Here is a 23,402-nt window from a genome sequence, read left to right as displayed (position 1 = left end):
GCTTAGATTAGCTGGTGTTTGCAGGATCCGTCACGAGAAGCCACTATGTGAATGAAACGCCCATAGGGATGGAGACCCAGGAAAGATGAAATCACCCCAGCAGGGCAGTAATCTCCCATGTGCTGGGTGTAGAAACAGGTTGGTAGATCACACTGCGTCCCTACAGCTTCCAAATCCTTTCAAAGGCTCAGCTTGCCCCGTCCTCGATGGACTGATCTCCCCGGGCCTGCAAGGTGACTGTGAAAAGCAACAGAGGATCCTGTGGCACCTTATAGACTAACAGATGTATTGGAGCATCAGCTTTCGTGGGTGAATTCCCACTTCGTCAGACTGCTGTGCCTAACCCAAGCGCAGGAACAGGACTATCGTTGATGGGGTTTTCTGCACCTGCCAGGCAGGGACATTTCACCCGGAGGGGCGCTAGAAATAGAAACCAGCCCAGGCACATTCAAGCTCATCCCATCTGCGGGGAAAAGAACCTGAAACTCTGATCCCGACTGGCAGGAAGGACTGAGCGAGACAGCGGGGCAGGGAGACAGAGGCCGGAGTTTGCAATGGGCTATGGGAGCAAGAAAGGCCGGTGTGACACGAGGCGGCATGTGCAGAGGCCTCCCGTCTCCAAGCAGCGAGGGCAGAGTCTCTCTGTACGGCTCAGCTGTGGCCACGCTTGCAATACTCTGTTCAATTTCCAAAGGGCTCCCCTAATGTTGGGGGCCTCCGGTGTCGGGGCCCAGCCCCAGACACTTGTGGCTGGATAGTCCAAGCTGCTGAGCGTGTCCCCAGCTCCCGCTGCTTCCGGTACAGTTGCTCAGCACAGCTCCGAACCAGGCCGGGAGGCTCAGCTGACGATGGGGAAAAGGCTGGCCCCACCCCTAGGGAGAGAAGGGGTGTCGGCAGCCTGCGGCACTGATTGTTTAACCCTGGGCGCTGTGCTGGCCTGGCCTGGAATTGGGAAATTCAAGGAACCTTTCCCAGCAGGGAGCTGCGTTGGGCAGTGGCGACGCCTCCTAAAGGGAGCAGTGGATGCGCCATCCTGGAGAATTCCCTTTTGGGACCAGGCCTGGCCTGATCCCCAGGCAATAGACCAGATGTAGGCCCTAACAGGCCTTTTTCATCTCCAGCTTTTACAATTTCTGCCACCTCTGATCAGAGGCGGTGCAAGTCCCTGGTCTCGCCTACGGGAGGCGGTGCCCCTCTGCTGAACCACGGTGCCTGTGTGCTCCGACAGCTAGTCCAGTATTGATTGAGGAGAGTAACTTTGGCCTTTGGGGATCCCCGTGAAGCCAAACTCCGTCTGCTCGGGTGATGAAGGCAGCGTTATGGGAGCCACAGCAGCACCCAAGCCCCTGCTTGGCTGGGCAGCGTGGTGCCCGCTAGGGCCCAGACTGGCTGCTCCTGGCTAGTTTTGATCATGCCCTGTAACTCCAGCCTTGCTGTCCAATGTGCCCTTGATGCAGTGAGCTCGGCCCACGGTCCCATACAGAGTAACATTCCCCCAGCCCCTCCCCTCCCCCCACATTCAATGAGCTTTTGAAAAATATGTAGATCTATTTGGGGATTTTTTTTTTTTTTGCCTCCTGGTTTCTGAGTCTTTAGGGGTCGCTGAGGTCATGTTTTAAAACTTTCCCGTTACCAGAAGGGCTAGAAAATTGCTCTTTTAACAAATACAAGCTGGGAGGTCCCCAGAATCACCTGACAGCAGGCGCTGAGGCTGTAGGACATGCCCCAGATATCGCCAAGCTAGTGTCACCAACTCCCAGTTCCAAGGTCAGCCCCCCGCCCCCCAATATTGAGAGTTGGTTTAAAAATCAGATTTTAAAAAATCATCCGGCTGGGGCCTTTTCTTGGCGTCTGGATGTTGGAGTCTTTAGGGGTCACATTTTCAAAGTCTTCTCTGCAACCATGAGGGGCAGAAACCAACTCCCCCTGGCCCCCTTCCTCCATCAGCCCCTGGAAGTTACAACCTCCTTCCATGTCACACATGAAAGCTGACATTTCCACCCAATCCCAGGACTCCAGGAACTGGGGCTTTACGCAAACCACCAAATATCGTGAGACTCTTGCTACAATCCCAAGAGACTTAGCGAAGGGTTGAAATCAAACACAGCCTGATGCTGCTTGTTCCAGGGACACTTGGCAGACCTGTTGGGGGGCGGAGGGGAGACACATGCCTGAGGGGGAGGAGCTAGCAGGCCAGCTGGTGGGGAGTGCACACCTGGGGCGTTTGGTGACCATCAGGGCCGGCTCCAGGCACCAGCATCCCAAGCATGTGCTCGGGGCGGCACTTTTCAAGGGGCGGCACTACGGCCTTTTTTTTTTTTTTTGCTTTGGCGGAGACACTCCAGCTTTTTTTTTTTGCTTGGGGGCGGCAAAAAACCTGGAGCCGGCCCTGGTGACCATCTATTGTGTAACTGAACCCTACTAAAAAGCTCTGAGCTCCTAAGACTGGGGTGACCCCGGGGAGCTCTCCAGGTTCTGCCCCAGCTGACCACCAGTGTATCAGGGGCAGGGTGTGTATTTATTTATTCTCTGCATAGTGTCGCGGGGGCATCAGAGACAAAGCCAAGGACACAGTCCCTGGTCCCAGGTGTCTGGAGTCAGATGCGTGGCCCTGGGGCTCCTGGATTCTGACTTCCAGCTTCAGCAGCCGAGAGAGGAAGTTTTGACCAAGAACCGTTGGTGTGTGACCGTCAGAGTCTTCAGCCTGGCTGGATGCTGTCAAATTCCACTGCCTGCAGAGGCTGCTCCTGATGGACACAGGTGTGGCAGGCAGGGCCCGGGCCCCGTTGTGGCCATGCTCACGTCCTCCAGCGGGCAGCACTCGGAGAGAGAACTGGGCTGAAGTATCACCACCCTGCCCTGGCTAGGACCTTTGCTCCGTGCTAACCCTGGGGGACCCGGAGCTCAGACAGGACCAGATGCTGATCTCCCAGTGTGATGCAGGGGTAGCCCCATGGTGGCCAAAGGAGAGAGGCGTATCGAGGCTAGAGGGGATGTGAGTGAACAGAACCGACACCTCAAGCCCATCCTCATCCTCCCACCCCTGGGGCAGAGAAACTCCCAGTGACTTCCCGGGCACATGCACCTGCTGCCACACGGGCGGGTCAGTGCCCCCCATCCCATCCCAGCGGTGTAAGGGATCCTGGCTTTGCACTCGATGCCAGCTTGGCGCTTTGCCAATTGCCCCATCTGACCCAAAGCTCCAGAAGGAGAGGTCTCGTCTTCCAAACCACAGGTAAAACCGAGGCCCCGAGCACTTGGAATCAGTGAAGATCCCCAGGAGTCAGGGTGCAACCCAAAGTATCCTGGCTGGGTCCCAACTCAGCTAATCCCATTCCACCGCCCTAATTTTCTCCTGTCCCTGTTATGTAGTGTCACTGTGTGATGTTAAACAGCTGCTGCTTTCTACCCCAGAGGAGGCGGCATTTCAGTGGTGGGTGAAAGATGCAATTCTAATCTCACAATGGTGTGAATCAGGAGAGGTTCCCCTGAAGTTGATGGAGAGACCCTGGTACTAAGGATAGAGACTCAGGCTCCGTTTGCTTTGGTCTTGTTCAGGAAATGTAACGCATTGCAGACTCCTTAGGTTATTGGAACCCACGGGCAGAGCGTGTGTATCATGTCTCATTCTAGTAGCTGATCAGCTAGAGGATAACAGCCTGCTATTGCTACCAGCTAATGGAGTTCCTTCTTTAGTTTGAGTGGCAGGGTCCTTTGTTCTTGAAGTCCTGGTGTTCAAACCCGGCTCACGAGCTGTGCAGGGGAGGTTGTGATGTTACCCCCCTACTAATGGGAGCTGTGTGTGTGTCCAGGGGGAGAAGGAACCCTTTAGACATGCAGGAAACAGAAGCAGCTACCAACACACAGGACATGCAGCGCAGGGGACTGTCCATATGTAGCTTTATTCACACAACATGGAGTCGCCGCTACATGTCCATGCTTCATAATTACAGAGTTAGTCAGACAACGTTACACAGTAGGTTGCCCCCCTAATCGCCTTCAAGGCCCGTGGCATTAAAGGTCAAAGATTACTTAGCATGTCTTATAAACGTCCATCTCCACCGTGAATGCGGATGACAGAGAGAGCCGCGTCTCGTCTGTTTCCCTTCGGGTGCGTTGCTTGCAGCCTGCCCAGTGCCTGAGATGATTGTCCAAGGAAAACATCGGGGAGTTGGGTGGGGGGAGGAATCAGACTTTCAAATTCACCTTGACACTTGAAAGGAACGAAAAAGAGACAAAAACTGCACCCAGCAGCGACCCCAGGCACAGCACAATCCCTGGCTAGGGAACCCATTGGGGTAACATGGTGACTCCATGTGCTGGGGCTGGCTCGGGCAACAGGCCAAAGAACCAACATCACCAGCTGAGGAAGGATGCCAGGCACTGAGCCAGATCCTGATCTCAGTCCCAATGGTCTAGCTCCGAGTGACTCCACGCGCACTTCCCTGCCACTCACCGGGATGGAGTTGCTCTTGATTTGGGCTGGCGTCGATGCAGGATCGGGCCCATCGAGGTCAGTGGACTCGCCCCAGATTGACACCTGTGTTAACCCAGAATCCAGCCCTTTGGCTGGATATACTATATGCTAGGGGCTGGCCCACAAGGGCTGGCCTGGTTTGTTCTGGCTGTAGTGTGAGCCTGTGAGCTCACGCAGGTGTAAACCCGGGGCCGGGGGTCAGCAGAGCTGTGCAGGTGGAGGAGAGGGGAGAATCGGGCCCAGTTCCTGGACTGTCTGAGTTCTGCTTTGCCTGCGGGATTTAGTGCTGGTGAGAGATGCCAGACTGAAGCCCTGGACAGCAGGACGGGCACAGGCCCACCTGGAGAGTCCCCCCTGGGTGCGGGAGCAGACAGTTGGGGTCACATGTGCTGGGGCACATTAGTGGTTAATTAGTCACTGAGTGGTTAAAAACAAGTTTCACTTTAGGGTTTTTTTTCGTTTGGAACAGACCCGGGGGGGGGGAAGGGGGGAATCTTTGTCGCCCATTGATGGAGAATGCACCTCCAGCCCCAAACGCCTTCCTGAGCAGTCGCCTTTGTCTCCCGTAATGTCTGGCTCCCTCCTTGCTGCGGCCATGAGTGGTTTGGTTTGTTCTTTTTTTGCCTTTTTAATAATAAATAAAAACTCAAGTCTAAAAAAATTGATATATAAAATCGAGGGGGAAAAACGAGTTTATGACGACAAGAAGAACAATGTCAGAACATCTGGAACATACAACGCTGGAGAAAGGCCAGTTCCATCTAAAAATAAAAAAAAAAGAAGAAGGGGGAGAATCGGCTCCGGAGCTTCTAATGAGATCAGAAGAGCTTCTGGATAGTTAAAAAATCTCTGTACAACTTCTGTCTTTAACTGAGAAAAGGTGGAGCCGATGGAAAGAGACTCCGTGTCAAATCCCATTCCCCGTGCACCGGGATTCAGGCCAGTACTTCCAGCATTAATGTCTGGTCTTACTCCCACTGAAGTCAAGGGTGCGATTCCCAATGGCTTCAGTGGGGTCAGGATCCAGCCCCCTGATCTCATGCCGGTGTAAATCTGGAGTAAAAACCACTGACGCGGACGGACTTGCGCTCGGGTAAATGAACTAGAATTTGGTTCAACAGGACAAACCTATTCAGGCTGGGATTCCTGTCCCTACTTTGGGAAAACCTCTGGCTACTGCTGGGAAAGGCCTGATGGGTTCCCACCTGGGCACACGCAAATTGGTAATGCTAAAGCGAATCAATCGACAAGTTCCGCAGAGATTTGCGGGCAGCAAGCACACAACCGGGGCTCCCCACACAACCGGGGCTCCCCACACAACCGGCACTCCCCACGTGGCCCACTCCAGCAGGGGGGCAAGGAGACGGTCCGACCGCTCTGTAGCAAACAGCTACGCGCCAGTCACTTCCTTTGGCGCTGGTGGCCGTATGGATGCTGACCGAGTCCTAGAGACACATTGCCTGGGAATTCCGCACTAATCTGCGTCTGCTTATTCCACGTGGCCCCAGCGGTGCTCTGCTCCCCTGCCACACATGGGGCCAAACTCATCTCTGGTGTCAAGGGATTCCCCGTAGGGATGAATTTGCCCCTTCCCCTATTTAAAGGGACACTGTCAGGTTAAATTCCCTTCCCTGGCTTCCTAGCAGCACCTAAGTTTATTTGCTCAGCCCAGGCTGTGCAGCGAGACCAGTCGGTTTCACTTCCTGGTTCTCAGGCAATAGCCCCGGGCAATTTGGGGAGCAGGGAAAATTTCAATCCCATTTTGAATGTTGACAAGGCAGATTTCATGAACCCTTCCCCACTGCTGCCTGGTGGTCGGACCATTTCTGTAACACAGCCTGCGTTTTTGGCCAAAACGCCCTGACAATGTCCCTTGAAAGAGCCACGTTCCCCTAGGTTTTGGTACCTGTGGGAAGGTGTAGCCCCCGGGGAGAAGGGGCTCCCAGCCCTGGCTGGAGACTCAAGGGCCAGCTTCTGATCTCTATGTAGGGGAGATCTCTCTGGATTCGCCAAGATCAGAATCCTGCACAGGCCCAGTGATGCTCTTGCTACACTAGCACATCTCCGACGGGCTTCAAGAGCAGAGACAGCAGGCACTGGGTCCCGGAGGCTTCCACCCAACAGCACCTCCTCAGTCGCTTCCAAGGCAAGTGAGGAGCCTACCAGCTGCTCTGTCAGGAAGACCCAGGGAGAGGCGCTCAGGTTCCCAGGGGCAGGATCTGGCCCTGGGCGAGGTGTGGAACTTGTGCAGTGAACCAGCCAGAGGGGAGAATTCAGTGCCAGAAACAACCCGATGGGCACTGAGCCTTGACAGTTAACCCCGCCTGGGGAAGCAGCGGAGACTCAACCAGCTGCTTGGTAGAGATGGCTCTTAGACCAGCACCCAGCAATGAACTGCCAGCACCTCGCTGCTGGGGGACTCTAACGTTCCACTTTCGCCCTCTTGACTGATCCTGCGGCAAGTAGACTGGGAACGACTAGGCGGTCTCTGCCCTCGACTGAGTGGAGTCAGCGCCGCGGAAGGTCCTGTCCCTAAGGGAGCCGCCGAAGGGCCTGTCTCTACCGGACGCAGGGGGAAGAGGAGGGGTATTTTTTGGTCAGAAGCCATGAAGAAACCCTGCAATGGAACTGGGACAAAAGCTAATTCTTGTGCAATGAAAGGGCGACAGACAATGGCTCTAAAGATAAATAGCATCTGGATTTAAAACTATGTCATTAGTGATTTTTACTATGTATCTCTCTCTCTCTTTATATCTCTCTATATAATCTGACTGGCCTGGGATGCGCCGTAACATTCCAGCTTTACAGGAACGCACTAAATAAAAATAATCTCTCCCTCTCCATCGCTCTCGCTCCCGTCGCTGGAGCTACTCTAGACGGTGCTTCTAGAATCTTGCCCTCCCTGCGCTGCCGGGGGACGGATTAGATGGTCTGGGAGGCCCCTTCCATTTGTAAGTTCTACTGGTGAAAGAGGGGACACAGGGTACCACTTACACCCAGAAACCCCAGCTGGGGTGTCGGGCCGACCCCTCGACCAGCCTCGTCTCGACTAGCACTGTACATCCAGACTGCAATCTCCAGAGGATGAGCAGGCGTCTCTAGGTGAGTCCATACAAGGGCTGGGTTTCTGCTGATTGAGGGGCCAATCCTGAGAAGGGCCGAGGGTCCTAACCTCCTACTGACGTCATGGGAGCTGAGGGCCCTTGACAGCTCACGGGGCCGGGCCCAGGAGCAGCAGAGTTGCTGGGTCCTGAAAGGAGGCTTGCCCAGCCAGATGGGAGCTGGTCTGGGGGCTCCACCATTTTTGCGTTTGGATCCAGCACAGGCACTGATTAAGCACCACTCACACTGCAGCCTGGGGGTGCTGCCTGCGTCACCGGGCCACTGAAAGAGGGCAGAACGAATGAGCACCAGCCAAATGAGTGTCCCTCCCAGGGGCGAGGAAGCAGCTTCTCCTGGAGCCTGCCGTGGGCAACGTCGGCTGTTGCTTTGGGAAGTGCAAAAGCGGATTCATTGCTCACCCTGGCTCTAAGACCAGGCTGCTGCAACAGGTTGAAACCCTGACACACACACGCCTTCCATCATGTTGCCGCTGCACCCCCTGCTGACAGCTCCCGCTCCTGCAGCAAGAGTCTGGGGCCCTGCATCCTGCGACATCTTTGGGGACACATTCTCCATGGACTTTGCAGGAGGGCTCGGGGAAACAGTCACAGTCGCAGGTCAAATGACTGACCCTGCTCTCTCACGCTGCCCTGGCCCTCGGGTTTATTGCCACTGGGTTCAGGAGAGTTACAGGAGACCTGGTCAGAAAGCCCACCAGCCTCCCTCAAGGATCAGGACGTCTGTGGGGAGAACCATGACTCTCGGAGGGGAATGTCCCCTGCTGAAGCCATCAGATGACTTGTTAACAGGAAAGGAAGTGGGAAGGACCCTTCGCCTCCCCCGTTGGTCTGTTGTAGCAGCTGCAGCTTATCTGAATGGTGACCTGGTTACAGCCCTTAGAAGTATTTACAAGGCCTACAAGCCGCCCGAGTCACCGAGGGTTTGTCTACACGGCAGTCAGACAATTGCTGACTCTGGCTCGTGCGGCTCGGGCTAAGGGGAAGGGGCTGTTTAATTGTGATGTAAATGTTCGTGCTCAGGCTGGAGCCCGGGCTCTGGGACCCTCCCGCCTTGCAGGGTCCCCAGCCTGGACGTCTACACCACAGTGAAACAGCCCCTTAGTCCAAGCCCCGCAAGCCCGAGGCAGCTGGCCCGGGCCAGCTGTAGGTTTTGAATTGCCAGGTGGACCTAGGGAAACAGGCCATGGCAGGCCGGGGGCAAACTGACCAGAGGCTCCCCAGGGTACGGATCGGTCACACAGCTGAGAGGGTTTGTCCAGGCCCAGCCCAGTGAAATCCACTTCTCATTCCAAGTCCTGGGGGGCGGAAATGGCTGAGCCCAAAGTTAAAGTGCTGTTAGCACTGACCCAGCACAGGGTGGGGAATGGCCAAGTCACCCCGGCAAGCAGCACCCTGGGAGCCGGGGTGGGGGCACTACCCCTTGGATGACCCTGCTCTCCTCACCCCCGGGAACAGCCCACTGGCGTCCAGGGAACGACTCCCTGGGACTTGCAGGGACACACCTGAAAGCCCTTGTTGAGCTGGGTACAGCACCCCTGGGTTTCCTCCAGCAAGGTGCAGGTGCTTTCCGCTCCTTTCCTCTCTGGCGGGGGCCAGGGGTGCTCTGCACTGCCTGGGCCCCGGCAAATGGCTGGAACACATCAGTTGGCAATGCCTCCACGTGAGTGGCAAGAAAAACCGTTCAGGCAGGAAGGGATGAAATCTCACTGTCGGACTGGACAAGAGAAGCCCAGGCCAAAGAGACCCCAGCTGAGATGGGGGGGCCGCGAGGAATCAGGGAAGGTTGGAGACACAAAAGGGGTTAGTTAATCCGTCCCAGAGGTTCTCCAGGAGGGTCTGGGACCTCACCGAGACCGAGGACGAAAGCACCAGCCACTGCAGAGTTGCCAGGCTCACTGCTGGGCTGCTCAGGGTCCCCACAGCACCTGTGTCTCTCACTCCTTTCCCGGTAGGTGTGTGGGCAGGGAGGGCGGTTGCTGCTGGGGCCGGCTCTCTCGGGGAGCTCTCTCGGGGAGCTGAAGGCACTTGCTCTTTATAGCTGCATGGAGGGAATCACGGCGCGTCTGGGCTCCAGCTCGGCACACCTGTCCCTGCCATCGTCCAAGGCTGTGGGGTTCATGTGCATGGGGTTGGACCCCGTCCCTCCCCCAGCAGGTTCCCTGATGGCCATCATCTCTCTGAGGAACAGGCTCGCTGGGATGGTTTGACTGTCTCTTTCCCTTTCTCCGAGAAAGGCTGGAGGGAGGGACTGGTGGGAAGCTGTGAAAACACCAAGGGGTTAATCTCTTATCAGCCCAGCTGCTGGTGAGTTCCCAGGGACTCCCTTCCCCAAGGAGGCTGTAGGGAAGTAACTAACCAGAAGCTCAAAGCTGCCAGCCAGGAAGCAGTGTGACATGAGGCCCCTCCTCCAGGCTGGAAGAACTGCCGGTCTTTGGGCACAGCCTCCTTGGCGGACTGTGGAACTCCTCACCACAGGAGAGCCAGCCCAAGCCTGAGCGTGTTTGACACTCAATGAGAAGCCTTCTTCGTGGCCAGGTGACGAGGAGGAGGAGAGAGAAGGAAAAGAAAGATTTATCATATCAGTGAATGAATCCTGGAGAATGACGAGTGAGGGCCCAGTGGGCAATGTTAGCGCTACGCTATTGGGTGTTCTTGGCACTTAGTCACACAGTGACAGCACATGAGAAATACCCGAGACGACGGACGGCTAGATCCGACTTCTTGCTTCTGTGGCCTGACCCTGTCAAGCTCAGCCTGTCTCTAACAGCAGGGGTCACTCTTCCCTTTCCCGGAGAGGGGGATGTTCCCAGCTTGGCAGGGAGGGCACGACAATCCCGGCTGGACTCTCCTGCCTGACCATGTGTGACTGGCCCCACCGGTGCTGTGCGCTGCCCCTACACAGCAGTTTCGGTCCCAGAGAGCAGCCCGTTGTTCCTGTGGGGGTGGGAGCCACAGACGGCAGGCCAGAGGCCCCTGACGGACCCCAGCGCCGTGGGACGCACAATGGGTATGCACTGCACTCTGCTCCTCGCATCCAGGGCTTTGGCATCAATCTGACATCCAAGGTATAGACACTCAGCCAGACTCTCTGGGGCTCTGCAGAGACCCCTCGGGTGGGGGATGGGGCTCTCCACCCAGGACCCTTTGCCGTTCTCTCTCCTGGTGAGCCACAAGGATGTTCTGGAGTGTGGCTGAGGACACTGCACGGCTGGCATGTCGGTGAGCTCACGGCTCCCTAGAGCGCCTGCTGCTGGGGCACCCAGCCATTGCACGCTGCCCCGGGCTGAGCAGCACCGAGGACCCCGCCGCCTGCCACAGACTGATGGCAGTGTGAGATGAAAACAAGGTCTCAGCGAGGCAGGAGGGGCCTGTGGGCTCAGGTCCCCGGGGCAAGCAGACTTGGGCTGTCCATGCTCCGGCTGTCCGGGGTGAGATGGGGGAACCATCCCAGCTGAATGCTGAACCGAGCTGATCGGGAAACAGAGGCTGTCACTGGATGGGTCCCCCAGGAGGTAGAGGTCCCTTGGCACTGTGAAGTGAAATCCTTGTGTGATTCCCAGCATTAACAGGAATCACCAAGCAAACAGAGGTCAGACCGAAAACCCAGTTCCTCCGCTGAGATCCGAAGGAAGCAGGGCTGCCGGTTAAAGAGCAGAGCTGGGAGAGAGGCTGGGGAGAAGAGAGTTAACGGGGAGAAATGTAAACCTAGGTGGTAGGGCACAGAGTCCCTGCCTGAGCACCAGCAGCCAAGGGGTTAACTCTCCTGCAGGGGGTGGGGGGCACGGGCCAGGAGCTCAGGGTTAAACTGGGGAGCGCTCTAAAAACAGGGATATGGGGCGGTGCACTGCAGATCCTCAGAGACTCAGCCCAGTGCCACTGCTCAGGGGCTGGTTTGATTGCGTCCTGAGCTGGACTCCATTTTAATACATGTGAACCCTAAAGGCCAACAGACCCTTAGGAGGGAACCGGCCTCAGGTCAAGGCGGATAGAGCTGGAGATCTGCTCGAGCGCAGGCCTGGGGGTGGCAGCTGGGCAAGGGGCCGACTGCAGAAGGCACCGGAGCGTGGAGATGCTGGGGCTCAGGTGGGCATTTCAGACTCGCCAGGCGGCTCGACAAGAAGGGATTTTGCCCCGTCAGATGGGGAGGCGGAGACGCCAGAGCTACTTTCAGAGACCCGGGTCCAGCCTGCATCGGTCCTGACTGTCCCAAGGAGAGACCATCGAGGGGAGGGAACTAGCTGGATTGTAACCATTTCCCACCAGCCTCCCAACTCCCACAGAGCCACGGCAGCCATCAGCCTTGGAGACCCTCCGGAGGGCAAGGAAGAGAGAAAAGTGGCACTGCTGATGGCTTCAGCTCCGCCATGGGTCCCAGAGCCCTCCGAGCCAGTGATCCCGAAGCCCACGACGCCTCGCTGGGGCTGATGCCAAGGGCCATCCAGAACGTGTTGCCAGGTGGGATTTTCACAAGCTTGACCCAAATTTTCATTGTCTGACAGCAGGAGAGAACCCCTCAGTCTCTCTCTGCCTTCAGGAGCCAGCACCTCCACCAATAGTGCTTTAAAGGCCTTGCTCTTTGCCATGGTTCAGCACGGCAGGTGCTACAGTGGAAGGGTTTGGCACGCCAGGTGCTGCTGTGACACCAGCTCCTTGGCACTCTCCACACCCACTCCCGACAGCACGTCTCTTCCAGTGGCGCCCTGCTCAAAACAACTCTCCTCCGCGGGGCTGAGCTGACGTAGCTGGGGCCCAGCGAGCCGGGGCCTGACCTGCCGCACGCAGCGCCGGCCAGCGCCAGCCTTGTCTGGGTTGAGAAACCGAGCAGATGCTGTCTTGGAAATCAGCGATGGAGTTATTGCTGATGCATGGGCCACATGGGCAAAATACCCAGGAAGTGAACTCGCCCTACCCATACACAGGATGGTCATTCTTCTATCCCCGGCTGATGGTTAAATCCATCGTCTGCAGGTGGAGCCGATGGGACAGGCACCCTCTGCCGGCTCGGGCTAAGCACTGTCGCCCGCTCTAGGAGCAGCTCACTGCTGAGGGGAGTCAGGAAAAGCCGGGGACAATCCCCTTCTAGCTCGGGTTGTGGGTTTGCTGAGACGTAGCCGAACCCTGCGCCAGCCGCAGCCCAAATGGCAAATGAAGTCCGGCCCCTCCTGGCTGTCCTGCTCTGGAACGGGAGCCCAGGTAGCACCCGAGAGCGTGAATCGAACACCAGGACAAAACAGCTGCAGTCATAGCTTTCTGCCCTGCCCTGAGCCTCCCCGCGCGGGGTTACGTTCAAGGCGTAGAGATCCTGTCTAGAAAGGGCTGGTAGGTCTCAGGGTTTGAGAATCAATCACTGCTCAGTCGACAACCCGCCCTCCCAGCCCCTCTCAACAGACGCTGCCATCAGCTCTGGGCTTACAAGCAGCTGATGAAGAGGAGGAAAGGAAGGGGAAGTGACATCACCGGCTGCAAATGGCTCTGGGTCACGGAGACGCCTGACCACAAGCTTTGCCCTGAGAACTTGGAGTTGGTTTTGGCCCCCTCCTCCTGCCATAAAGGGGTCCCTCTTCTCACTGGGGGGCTGGGCTGATGGGACCGGCATGGGGCTTAGACCCCTTCCTACCAAGGGGTTTTATCCTACCAGACAGATCCATACCCTATTCCACATGAATGTTCCCGCCAGATATCCCCTAGCTCCCAGGCTGGGTGGGACTGCTGCAAATACCCACTCTGCGGTCCCTGCCTGGAGACTGTCCTACCCACCCTCCCAGCCAGCGCTGCCCCAGGACAGGAGCATTGGTGATGCTCGCTGGCTTATTCTGATCTCCCCCTCCATCCACGCTGCCATCTTAAACGCCCCCCTCCCCTAGGAAGCACGTGGCAGCTGCAGCCCGTGCTGGGAGTGGCTCTCCTGGACGCCTGTCTGCGAGAGCGCGGGGGCAAGGCCCGGCATCCCACACCCCCACAGTGGCTGCAGGCCCAGGACGCCGGGCAGGACTCCCGAGCCTCACCTGCAGGGGGCCGCCATGCCAGGCTAACCCTGCAGGCTGCCCCACGGCGGGTTGGCTGGGGGAATGGGCAGCGACATCTCCAGAGGTCTGGTTCAGGGGAGGGCGGCTGTTGTTTGGCCAGGAGCACTGGCGGGATCCCGCCACCACTTCCTGTATGACACCAGAGGGCAAAGGATGACGAGAGATGCTGGGGCGAGAGAGGCGGGACTAGGCCAGGTCGACATGGCGCTGGGGACATGGTGTGACGGGGACGAGAGGCCCTGCCCAGGGCTGCCCAGTCCTTCCCTTGGCGGTGTCCGGCTCGCACTCGTCGGCTGATTGACCTGGGGGTTGGGTGGGTCGTGGTCGTCGTCAGATTTGGTTTGGGCGCCTCCCCCTGCTCGCCGCTATAGGACCCCCTCCATGAAGCCGGTGTCCAGGTGCTGGATCAGCACCCGGATGAAGGACATTTCCTTCCTGGTGTTCTCGAAGATGATGCGCGGGTCGTCGGATTGGCAGCGCAGGCAGTTGGGGGCCATCACCATGGCCAGGTTATTGACGTCCATCTTGGTGACCGCCACGTTAGCCGGCTGCACGAACACCTGGGGAAGGGAGAGAGGTTGCAGCGTGCGGGGAAATGCCTCATCACCGCCGGCTCCTCAGACAGCTCTGGGGCTAGCTCACAATTACCCTCTGTGCTATTAGCCCCGCCCAGGTGTCTGCCAGCGTCTACTCCATGGGGGAGGGGGACCGCAGCTCCTCCAGGAACTAAAACCAGTGGGAGGTGATCAAGGCAAGCCAGCCAGGTTGTGACCCCTCGAGAGGGCCACCCCTCCTGGAGAGGCTCCCTAGACTGGGTTCTCCAGACACCAACAGACAAAGAAAGGCCTTTGGGATAAATAGCCTGAGTTTAAACTGACTCAGGGCCTGCTTTCTGCTCCAGTGAGTGGGCAGGACCTTCTGTCCAAGGGGGACCCCATCCTTGGGGAAGGGTTGGAAGGCCTCGCCCTACTAGACCTGCGATGGGCTTAACCCCATTTCCTGTAAAGCAAGGGAAAGAACCTACTTAGTTATGCTCCGCACCTGGGAGGTGATTAACTAATGACCTGGCCAGAGGAGGTGGAGCTGGGTTGTATAGGCAGCTGAGCAGGGTGGTTGAGGGGAAAAGATCCAGGAGAGAGGAGCTCTGGGGAGCTCCCTCTCCCTGGGAAGGGCATGAAGGCAGGTCCATTCATTGGGATTGGCTGTGGCCAGAGAGCAGACCTACAGGAGCAGGGTCACCTCCTGTGGTGGGGCCCTATAGCGGAGAAAGCCTTACCTAGGTCCTGCAAGGGCCAGGGAATGAGACAGAAGGGAGGCAGAAGGCCAGCAGGGAAAAGCCTGGGGTGGTGGTGGTGAAGGACCTTTGGCTTAGAGCTGAATCATAGAATCATAGAATCATAGAATCTCAGAGTTGGAAGGGACCTCAAGAGGTCATCTAGTCCAACCCCCTGCTCAAAGCAGGACCAATTCCCAGCTAAATCATCCCAGCCAGGGCTTTGTCAAGCCGGGCCTTAAAAACCTCCAAGGAAGGAGACTCCACCACCTCCCTAGGTAACGCATTCCAGTGTTTCACCACCCTCCTAGTGAAATAGTTTTTCCTGATATCCAACCTGGACCTCCCCCACTGCAACTTGAGACCATTGCTCCTTGTTCTGTCATCTGCCACCACTGAGAACAGCCGAGCTCCATCCTCTTTGGAACCCCCCTTCAGGTAGTTGAAGGCTGCTATCAAATCCCCCCTCATTCTTCTCTTCTGGAGACTAAACAATCCCAGTTCTCTCAGCCTCTCCTCATAAGTCATGTGCTCCAGACCCCTAATCATTTTTGTTGCCCTCCGCTGGACTCTTTCCAATTTTTCCACATCCTTCTTGTAGTGTGGGGCCCAAAACTGGACACAGTATTCCAGATGAGGCCTCACCAATGTCGAATAAAGGGGAACGATCACGTTCCTCGATCTGCTGGCAATGCCCCTACTTATACAGCCCAAAATGCCGTTAGCCTTCTTGGCAACAAGAGCACACTGTTGACTCATATCCAGCTTCTCGTCCACTGTGACCCCTAGGTCCTTTTCAGCAGAACTGCTACCTAGCCATTCGGTCCCTAGTCTGTAGCAGTGCATGGGATTCTTCCGTCCTAAGTGCAGGACTCTGCACTTGTCCTTGTTGAACCTCATCAGGTTTTTTTCTGCCCAATCCTCTAATTTGTCTAGGTCCCTCTGTATCCGATCCCTACCCTCTAGTGTATCTACCACGCCTCCTAGTTTAGTGTCATCTGCAAACTTGCTGAGAGTGCAGTCCACACCATCCTCCAGATCATTAATAAAGATATTAAACAAAACCGGCCCCAGGACCGACCCTTGGGGCACTCCACTTGAAACCGGCTGCCAACTAGACATGGAGCCATTGATCACTACCCGTTGAGCCCGACGATCTAGCCAGCTTTCTATCCACCTTACAGTCCATTCATCCAGCCCATACTTCTTTAACTTGGTGGCAAGAATACTGTGGGAGACCATATCAAAAGCTTTGCTAAAGTCAAGAAATAACACATCCACTGCTTTCCCCTCATCCACAGAGCCAGTTATCTCATCATAGAAGGCAATTAGGTTAGTCAGGCACGACTTCCCCTTCGTGAATCCATGCTGACTGTTCCTGATCACTTTCCTCTCCTCTAAATGTTTCATAATTGATTCCTTGAGGACCTGCTCCATGATTTTTCCAGGGACTGAGGTGAGGCTGACTGGCCTGTAGTTCCCCGGATCCTCCTTCTTCCCTTTTTTAAAGATGGGCACTACATTAGCCTTTTTCCAGTCATCTGGGACCTCCCCCGATCGCCATGAGTTTTCAAAAATAATGGCTAATGGCTCTGCAATCTCACCCGCCAACTCTTTTAGCACCCTCGGATGCAGCGCATCCGGCCCCATGGACTTGTGCACGTCCAGTTTTTCTAAATAGTCCCGAACCACTTCTTTCTCCACAGAGGGTTGGTCACCTTCTCCCCATGCTGTACTGCCCAGTGCAGCAATCTGGGAGCTGACCTTGTGCGTGAAGACAGAGGCAAAAAAATCATTGAGTACATTAGCTTTTTCCACATCCTCTGTCACTAGGTTGCCTCCCTCATTCAGTAAGGGGCCCACACTTTCCTTGATTTTCTTCTTGTTGCTAACATACCTGAAGAAACCCTTCTTGTTACTCTTAACATCTCTTGCTAACTGCAACTCCAAGTGTGATTTGGCCTTCCTGATTTCACTCCTGCACGCCTGAGCAATATTTTTATACTCCTCCCTGGTCATTTGTCCAATCTTCCACTTCTTATAAGCCTCTTTTTTGCATTTAAGATCAGCAAGGATTTCACTGTTTAGCCAAGCTGGTCGCCTGCCATATTTACTATTCTTTCTACACATCGGGATGGTTTGTTCCTGCAACCTCAATAAGGATTCTTTAAAATACAGCCAGCTCTCCTGGACCCCTTTGCCCTTCATGTTATTCTCCCAGGGGATCCTGCCCATCTGTTCCCTGAGGGAGTCAAAGTCTGCTTTTCTGAAGTCCAGGGTCCGTATTCTGCTGCTCTCCTTTCTTCCTTGTGTCAGGATCCTGAACTCGACCATCTCATGGTCACTGCCTCCCAGGTTCCCATCCACTTTTGCTTCCCCTACTAGTTCTTCCCTGTTTGTGAGCAGCAGGTCAAGAAAAGCTTTGCCCCTAATTGGTTCCTCCAGCACTTGCACCAGGAAATTGTCCCCTACACTTTCCAAAAATTTCCTGGATTGCCTGTGCACCGCTGTATTGCTCTCCCAGCAGATATCAGGGTGATTAAAGTCTCCCATGAGAACCAGGGCCTGTGATCTAGCAATTTCTGCTAGTTGCCAGAAGAAAGCCTCGTCCACCTCATCCCCCTGGTCTGGTGGTCTATAGCAGACTCCAACCACAACATCACCCTCGTTGCTCCCACTTCTCAACTTTATCCAGAGACTCTCAGGTTTTTCTGCAGTATCATACCGGAGCTCTGAGCAGTCATACTCCTCTCTTACATACAACGCAACTCCCCCACCTTTTCTGCCCTGCCTGTCCTTCCTGAACAGTTTATATCCATCCATGACAGTACTCCAGTCATGTGAGTTGTCCCACCAAGTCTCTGTTATTCCAATCACATCATAACCCTGGAAGGGGACTGAAATGTTGTCAGTTGGCCAGAGGGTGGAGCCGCAGGAGACCCAGTGAGAGAGTCCAGAGAAGAGACTGGCTGGGGCTGGACATTATGGCCTAGAAAGTGGTCTCCAGAGGGGGGGTGAGGCAAAGTCCCCTGCAATGCTGTGTCCGAGCAGGAGGGAGTTCTCTCGAGGGGAGGATGCGTGTTGACAGGGCCCCAATGGGTGATCTCTGGCGTGTAGGTTCTTTGATTGTTTTAAAACATTGTCTCTGTAATGCTTTGACCTTCAGAATAAACGGACTTGCTTAGAAGGAGTTGTGAGATAACTCAGTTGTGGGCAACACCTTATAACTGCAGGCAACACACTGATCATATCCTTTGGAAAGAACGCAATGCACAGGCTCTGGACTGTTTAGCTGGTCTGGTTTGCTGGGGACACTGCAAGGTAACCCAGGGAGCTGTGTAGCCTTAAAACCCCAGCAGGAGTGAGTGAGATGCGGGTCTTTCACCAAGAGAGGTGACGACTGGGAGCCTGGAGCCTACAGTGGATGCTCTTGGTGGGCCACGGATGGGGAATGCAGGTGCAGTTGCCCTGAACTGTGACTATTATTATTAGCTGCGGCTCTGTGTGTAGTTTTGTGTGCAGTGCAGGGCCAGGAAGGACAGGAAGTGCGCGTTACTGCGGTCATGTGATGTACACATGGGGTAGCATGGAAGGGTAACAATTAGGGCTGTCGATTAATCGCGGTTAACTCACGCGATTAACTTAAAAAAATTAATCATGATTAAAAAAATTAATCGCGATAAATCGCAGTTTTAATCACATGGTTAAACAAAAAATTCCAATTGAAATTTATTAAATATTTTGGGTGTTTTTCTACATTTTCAAATATATTGATTGCAATTACAACACAGAATACAAAGTGTACAGTGCTCACTTTATATTATTTGTATTACAAATATTTGCAATGTAAAAATTATAAACAAAAGAAATAGTATTTTTCAATTCACCTCATACAAGTACTGTAGTGCAATCTCTTTATCCTGAAAGTGCAACTTACAAATGTAGATTTTTTTTTGTTACATAACTGCACTCAAAAACAAAACAATGTAAAACTTTAGAGCCTACAAGTCCACTCAGTCCTACTTCTTGTTCAGCCAACCACTCAGACGAAGAAGATTGTTTTCATTTATAGGAGATACCGCTGCCTGCTTCTTATTTACAAAGTCACCTGAAAGTGAGAACAGACATTCACATGGCACTTTTGTAGACGGCATTGCAAGGTATTTACATGCCAGATATGCTAAATATTCGTATGCCCCTTCATGCTTCAGCCATCATTCCAGAGGCCAAGCTTCCATGCTGATGACACTCATTAAAAAATAATGTGTTAACTAAATTTGTGACTGAACTCCTTGGGGGAGAATTGTATGTCTCTGGCTCTGTTTTACCTGCATTCTGCCATATATTTCATGTTCTAGCAGTCTCGGATAATGACCCAGCATGTTGTTCATTTTAAGAACACTTTCACTGCAGATCTGATAAAATGCAAAGAAGGTACCAATGTGAGATTTCTAAAGATAGCTACAGCACTCGACCCAAGATTTAAGAATCGAAAGTGCCTTCCAAAATCTGAGAGGGACGAGGCATGGAGCATGCTTTCAGAAGTCTTAAAAGAGCAACACGGATGCGGAAACTACGGAACCCGAACCACCAAAAAAGAAAATCAACCTTCTGTTGGTGGGATCTGACTCAGATGATGAAAATGAACATGTGTTGGTCCGCACTGCTTTGGACCGTTATTGATCAGAACCCGTCATCAGCATGGACGCATGTCCTCTGGAATGGTGGTTGAAGCATGAAGGGACATATGAATCTTTAGCACATCTGGCACGTAAATATGTTGCGACGCCGGCTACAACAGTGCCATGAGAACGCCTGTTCTCCTTTCAGGTGACATTGTAAATAAGAAGCAGGCAGCATTATCTCCTGTAAACGTAAACAAACTTGTTTGTCTGAGCGATTGGCTGAACAAGACGTAGGACTGAGTGGATTTGTAGGCTTTACAGTTTCACATGGTTTTATTTTTGAATGTAGTTATTTTTTGTACATAATTCTACGTTTGTAAGTTCAACTTTCATGATAAAGAGATTACACTACAGTACTTGTATTAGGTGAATTGAAAAATACAATTTCTTTCTTTTTATACTTATAATAAAAAATAAATATAAAGTGAGCACTATACACTTAGTATTCTGTGTTGTAATTGAAATCAATATGTTTGAAAATATGGAAAACATCCAAAATATTTACATAAATAGTATTCTGTTATTGTTTAACAGCACGATTAATTGCAATTAATTTTGTTAATCGCTCAATGAATTGTGATTAATGCTTTTAATCGCTTGCCAGCCCTAGTAACAATATCAGTGCACTTATCTGTCTTCTTTACAGTGGCTGAGTGGTACAGTACCAAACCCCCATAACACAAGGGTCAATGCAATAGCGTCCATAAATGCATCGAAGCTGGGAGTGAGCTGAGTGGCAAGGCAGAGGACAGGATCAACACACCCGTGGGTGACCCCCAGGCTGGAGCCCGTCCCCCTGCCCTACCTGTAGGAAGCGGATGAGGTAGCAGAGCACCATTTTGTTGATCCTGGGCAAGGAGTGGATGACTGCGATGGCTGCCTCTGGGTTCTCGTAGTGGGTGATGCACTGTTCGTAGAACTCGTGGGGAATCAGCGGCTCCTCCAGCTCCCGGTACCAGAGCTTCAGCAACGACGCTGCGGAGAGGAGACAAGTAGCAGAGCTCGTGTTAGGTTAAAAAAGAGAGATGCAGAGCTGAATGTGCAGGGATGGGGCAGGGTGCTGGTGGAGTGGGGCAGGGTACGTGGCCGTGTGGGGCAGCGTGCATGGGGGAGTGCACCAGGCACTGGAAGCCCTGATCCAGCAAATCTGACTCGGGCAAGCTTTGATGTATCCGGGGTTCTTAGAGTCTGGAGTGCTGGCTGCGTCCCTGCATCTCACTCCCCTTGGACAATGACAGCAGCCTAGTCAGTTTCACTCTCTGCTTCTCCCCCACCTCATCCCAGGTGGAGGCCTGTCCCGGCATGACACTGCCGTCATTTCCATGTCCCCATAGAGCCAGCATCTTGACACATGGCAGGTGCTCCCAGGCCATGTTGATCTCCGACCGACCTTCCCATCACAGTCACCAACCTGCCTCGGGATTTCAACTGTTCAACTTTCTACATACAGCCTTGAAATCTGACCCATTTGTTCCTTATGGGCCCCCGAGTTCAGGTGAGGTGGAGGGGGGGAGGAGATTTGGCATTTCTAGGGCCCCTGATTATAGGGTGAGGTGTGGGAGGGACTGTGGTGTTTCTATGGGCCCCTGGTTATGGGGTGAGGTGGGGGAGGGGATGTAGCGTTTCTATGGGCCCCTGGTTACGGGGTGAGGCAAGGGAGGGACTGTGGTGTTTCTATCAGATCCCCAGGAGGACGACAGCTTATCAATGCACAAAGGTTCTTGGAGTTATGGTCATCTGAGGGCACTGGCTCTATCCAATGGATTTCAGCCAAGAAGCCATTGGCACCTAGTGAGCGAGCCCCAGTGCTCACAGGCACCTCGCCCCAATGTGCAGAGGGCCGGCCGGCCGCTAGTCATCCTTGGTGTAAACGCAAAGGCAAGGCATGAAGCAACTGGCAGGAGGCTGAAGGGAATCTGCCTCCACCGGTGCTGTTTTGGTTTGGTGTAGAGTCCTGCACCGGGCACCAACTGGCAGGAAGCGTCGCTGCTTAGAGAGTGATCGATGCTGCACACTTGGGAGAGAGCACACATCCATAGCCCAGTGGGGAGAAGGGTTCTGGGGGAGAGTGGCAAACTGCTCTTCCAGGAATCTAACTGGCTGCTCGCCCCAATGCTGCTTGTGTCCTCTGTTGCATTTCACTCCACTTGGAAACTAGGCGGGTCACCTTCCCTTTGGGGGCCAGATCCTCCGCAGGAGTCAGTGAACCTCCCCTGATCGACACCAGCTGAGGAGCTGGGCTTCTGCTTCTCACCCACTCCTTCAAGGCTGTTGGGTTTGTGTGATGGCTCCCTATTAGGGATCACGAGCAAGAACTGAACCCAGGACTTTCAGCGCTAACGCCAGGAGCCTCTGCCACTTGAGCTAAAGGAGCAGTTCCATTAACAGGTCGCAGTAGTAGGCTCTTATCCTTTTATATGGAGCACTCACTAGTGGGGAGGAGCAGAACCAATGGGCTGATTATATTTGTGCTTCCCAGCACTGCAGGTGAGAGGTTTAAATCCACAACTCGGTTCCCAGTGATATTTAACACCTCTCCCCCAGGCCCATTTCTATTCCTGTTTGGCTCTGGCAAGCCCACAGTTTCTATAAAGCATACACTTGGTTTGACAGCACCAGCCCCTCTTCAGCTCACAGACCCAGACCCTCAGTCGTGCATCTGCACCCCCCCACGTTAGAGAGAGGAGATGGTTTCCCAGCGCACTCGCTGATCCATTTCCTGCAGAGCTACCAAGGCAGAACAGCTTCATCTACTCGGAGCGCGGCAATTACAGCCACGGCAGGTTTCCGGAGGAACCGCCGCAGCTGCAGGAAAACGTCCCCCTGGGCAGCACAGGGAGCAGCGAAGCACCAGCCGCAGACGGGCACTGGCACCACCAGGTGGATTTTGTCGGCGGTGCGTATCGACGCGCAAAGCCCTGGAACTGGGTCACCAGCCTCAGGCCAAGAGGCAGCTGACCGACAGCCGGAGAATCAGAAGCGTCCCGCTCATGGGAGACGCAGGGGAAGGAGACAGGTAGAGCCTCTGTGTCAGGGCTCTGGACCCGTCAGGAGTCATGCAATGAACAAAAGAGGCAGCAGTGCAAAAAACCCCATGACTCGACCCCATACAGATGCCAGGGGCCAGCCCTAACCAGGGCATCAGCAGCACAGATTCATCCTCCTACGCGGGCACCACAGCGGGGGGCAACTGTGCTGCGAGGGAGTCTGTTACGTCATCGCAGAACGAGGATCAGCCAGGGGCGGGGCCCCAAATCCACACGAACCCAAAACCTGCTCGCACAAAAGCAAATGAGAAAAGATGGCGAATGGAAATCCAGTTTCTATTTTGCTTAAAGGGCTGTGAATAATCTCCACTGCCTTTCGGCCAACTCCACTCACCGCTGGGCCGGGCCGGGCCGGGGCTGGCATGGGAGACGCCAAGGAAGTGCATTGGTAAGCAGTATTTGGCAGAACAGGCCTTTGGCCAGTGAGAGAGATGCTCAAACAGGGTCGGTAACATGGTGTTCTCCTGCCATGGGACAAGGAGCTGATCAATCATAGAATCATAGATTCATAGATTCATAGATTATAGGACTGGAAGGGACCTCGAGAGGTCATCGAGTCCAGTCCCCTGCCCGCATGGCAGGACCAAATACTGCCTAGACCATCCCTAATAGACATTTATCTAACCTACTCTTAAATATCTCCAGAGACGGAGATTCCACAACCTCCCTAGGCAATTTGTTCCAGTGTTTAACCACCCTGACAGTTAGGAACTTTTTCCTAATGTCCAACCTAGACCTCCCTTGCTGCAGTTTAAACCCATTGTTTCTGGTT

At 54.3% G+C, this 23,402-nt stretch overlaps 1 protein-coding gene across 1 annotated transcript in view; it reads right to left on the bottom strand.

Moving 5' to 3' along the window:
• Nucleotides 1–12,197: 12,197 nt before the first annotated feature.
• ARHGAP39 (Rho GTPase activating protein 39) overlaps nt 12,198–23,402 on the bottom strand; it is a 210,074-nt gene continuing 198,869 nt past the window's right edge. The window contains exons 7-8 of the mRNA XM_034763742.1: nt 20,389–20,558; nt 12,198–14,185 (exon numbers count right to left, since the gene is read on the bottom strand). Of these exons, the coding sequence (XP_034619633.1) occupies nt 13,991–14,185; nt 20,389–20,558 (365 nt within the window). The 3' untranslated portion in view covers nt 12,198–13,990. The remainder of the gene's footprint in view (nt 14,186–20,388; nt 20,559–23,402) is intronic.

Source organism: Trachemys scripta, chromosome 2 (assembly GCF_013100865.1).
Source record: "Trachemys scripta elegans isolate TJP31775 chromosome 2, CAS_Tse_1.0, whole genome shotgun sequence".
Lineage (NCBI taxonomy): Eukaryota > Metazoa > Chordata > Testudines > Emydidae > Trachemys > Trachemys scripta.
Note: the sequence above shows the minus strand (reverse complement) of the source record. Positions and strands in the feature narration are given on the sequence as shown.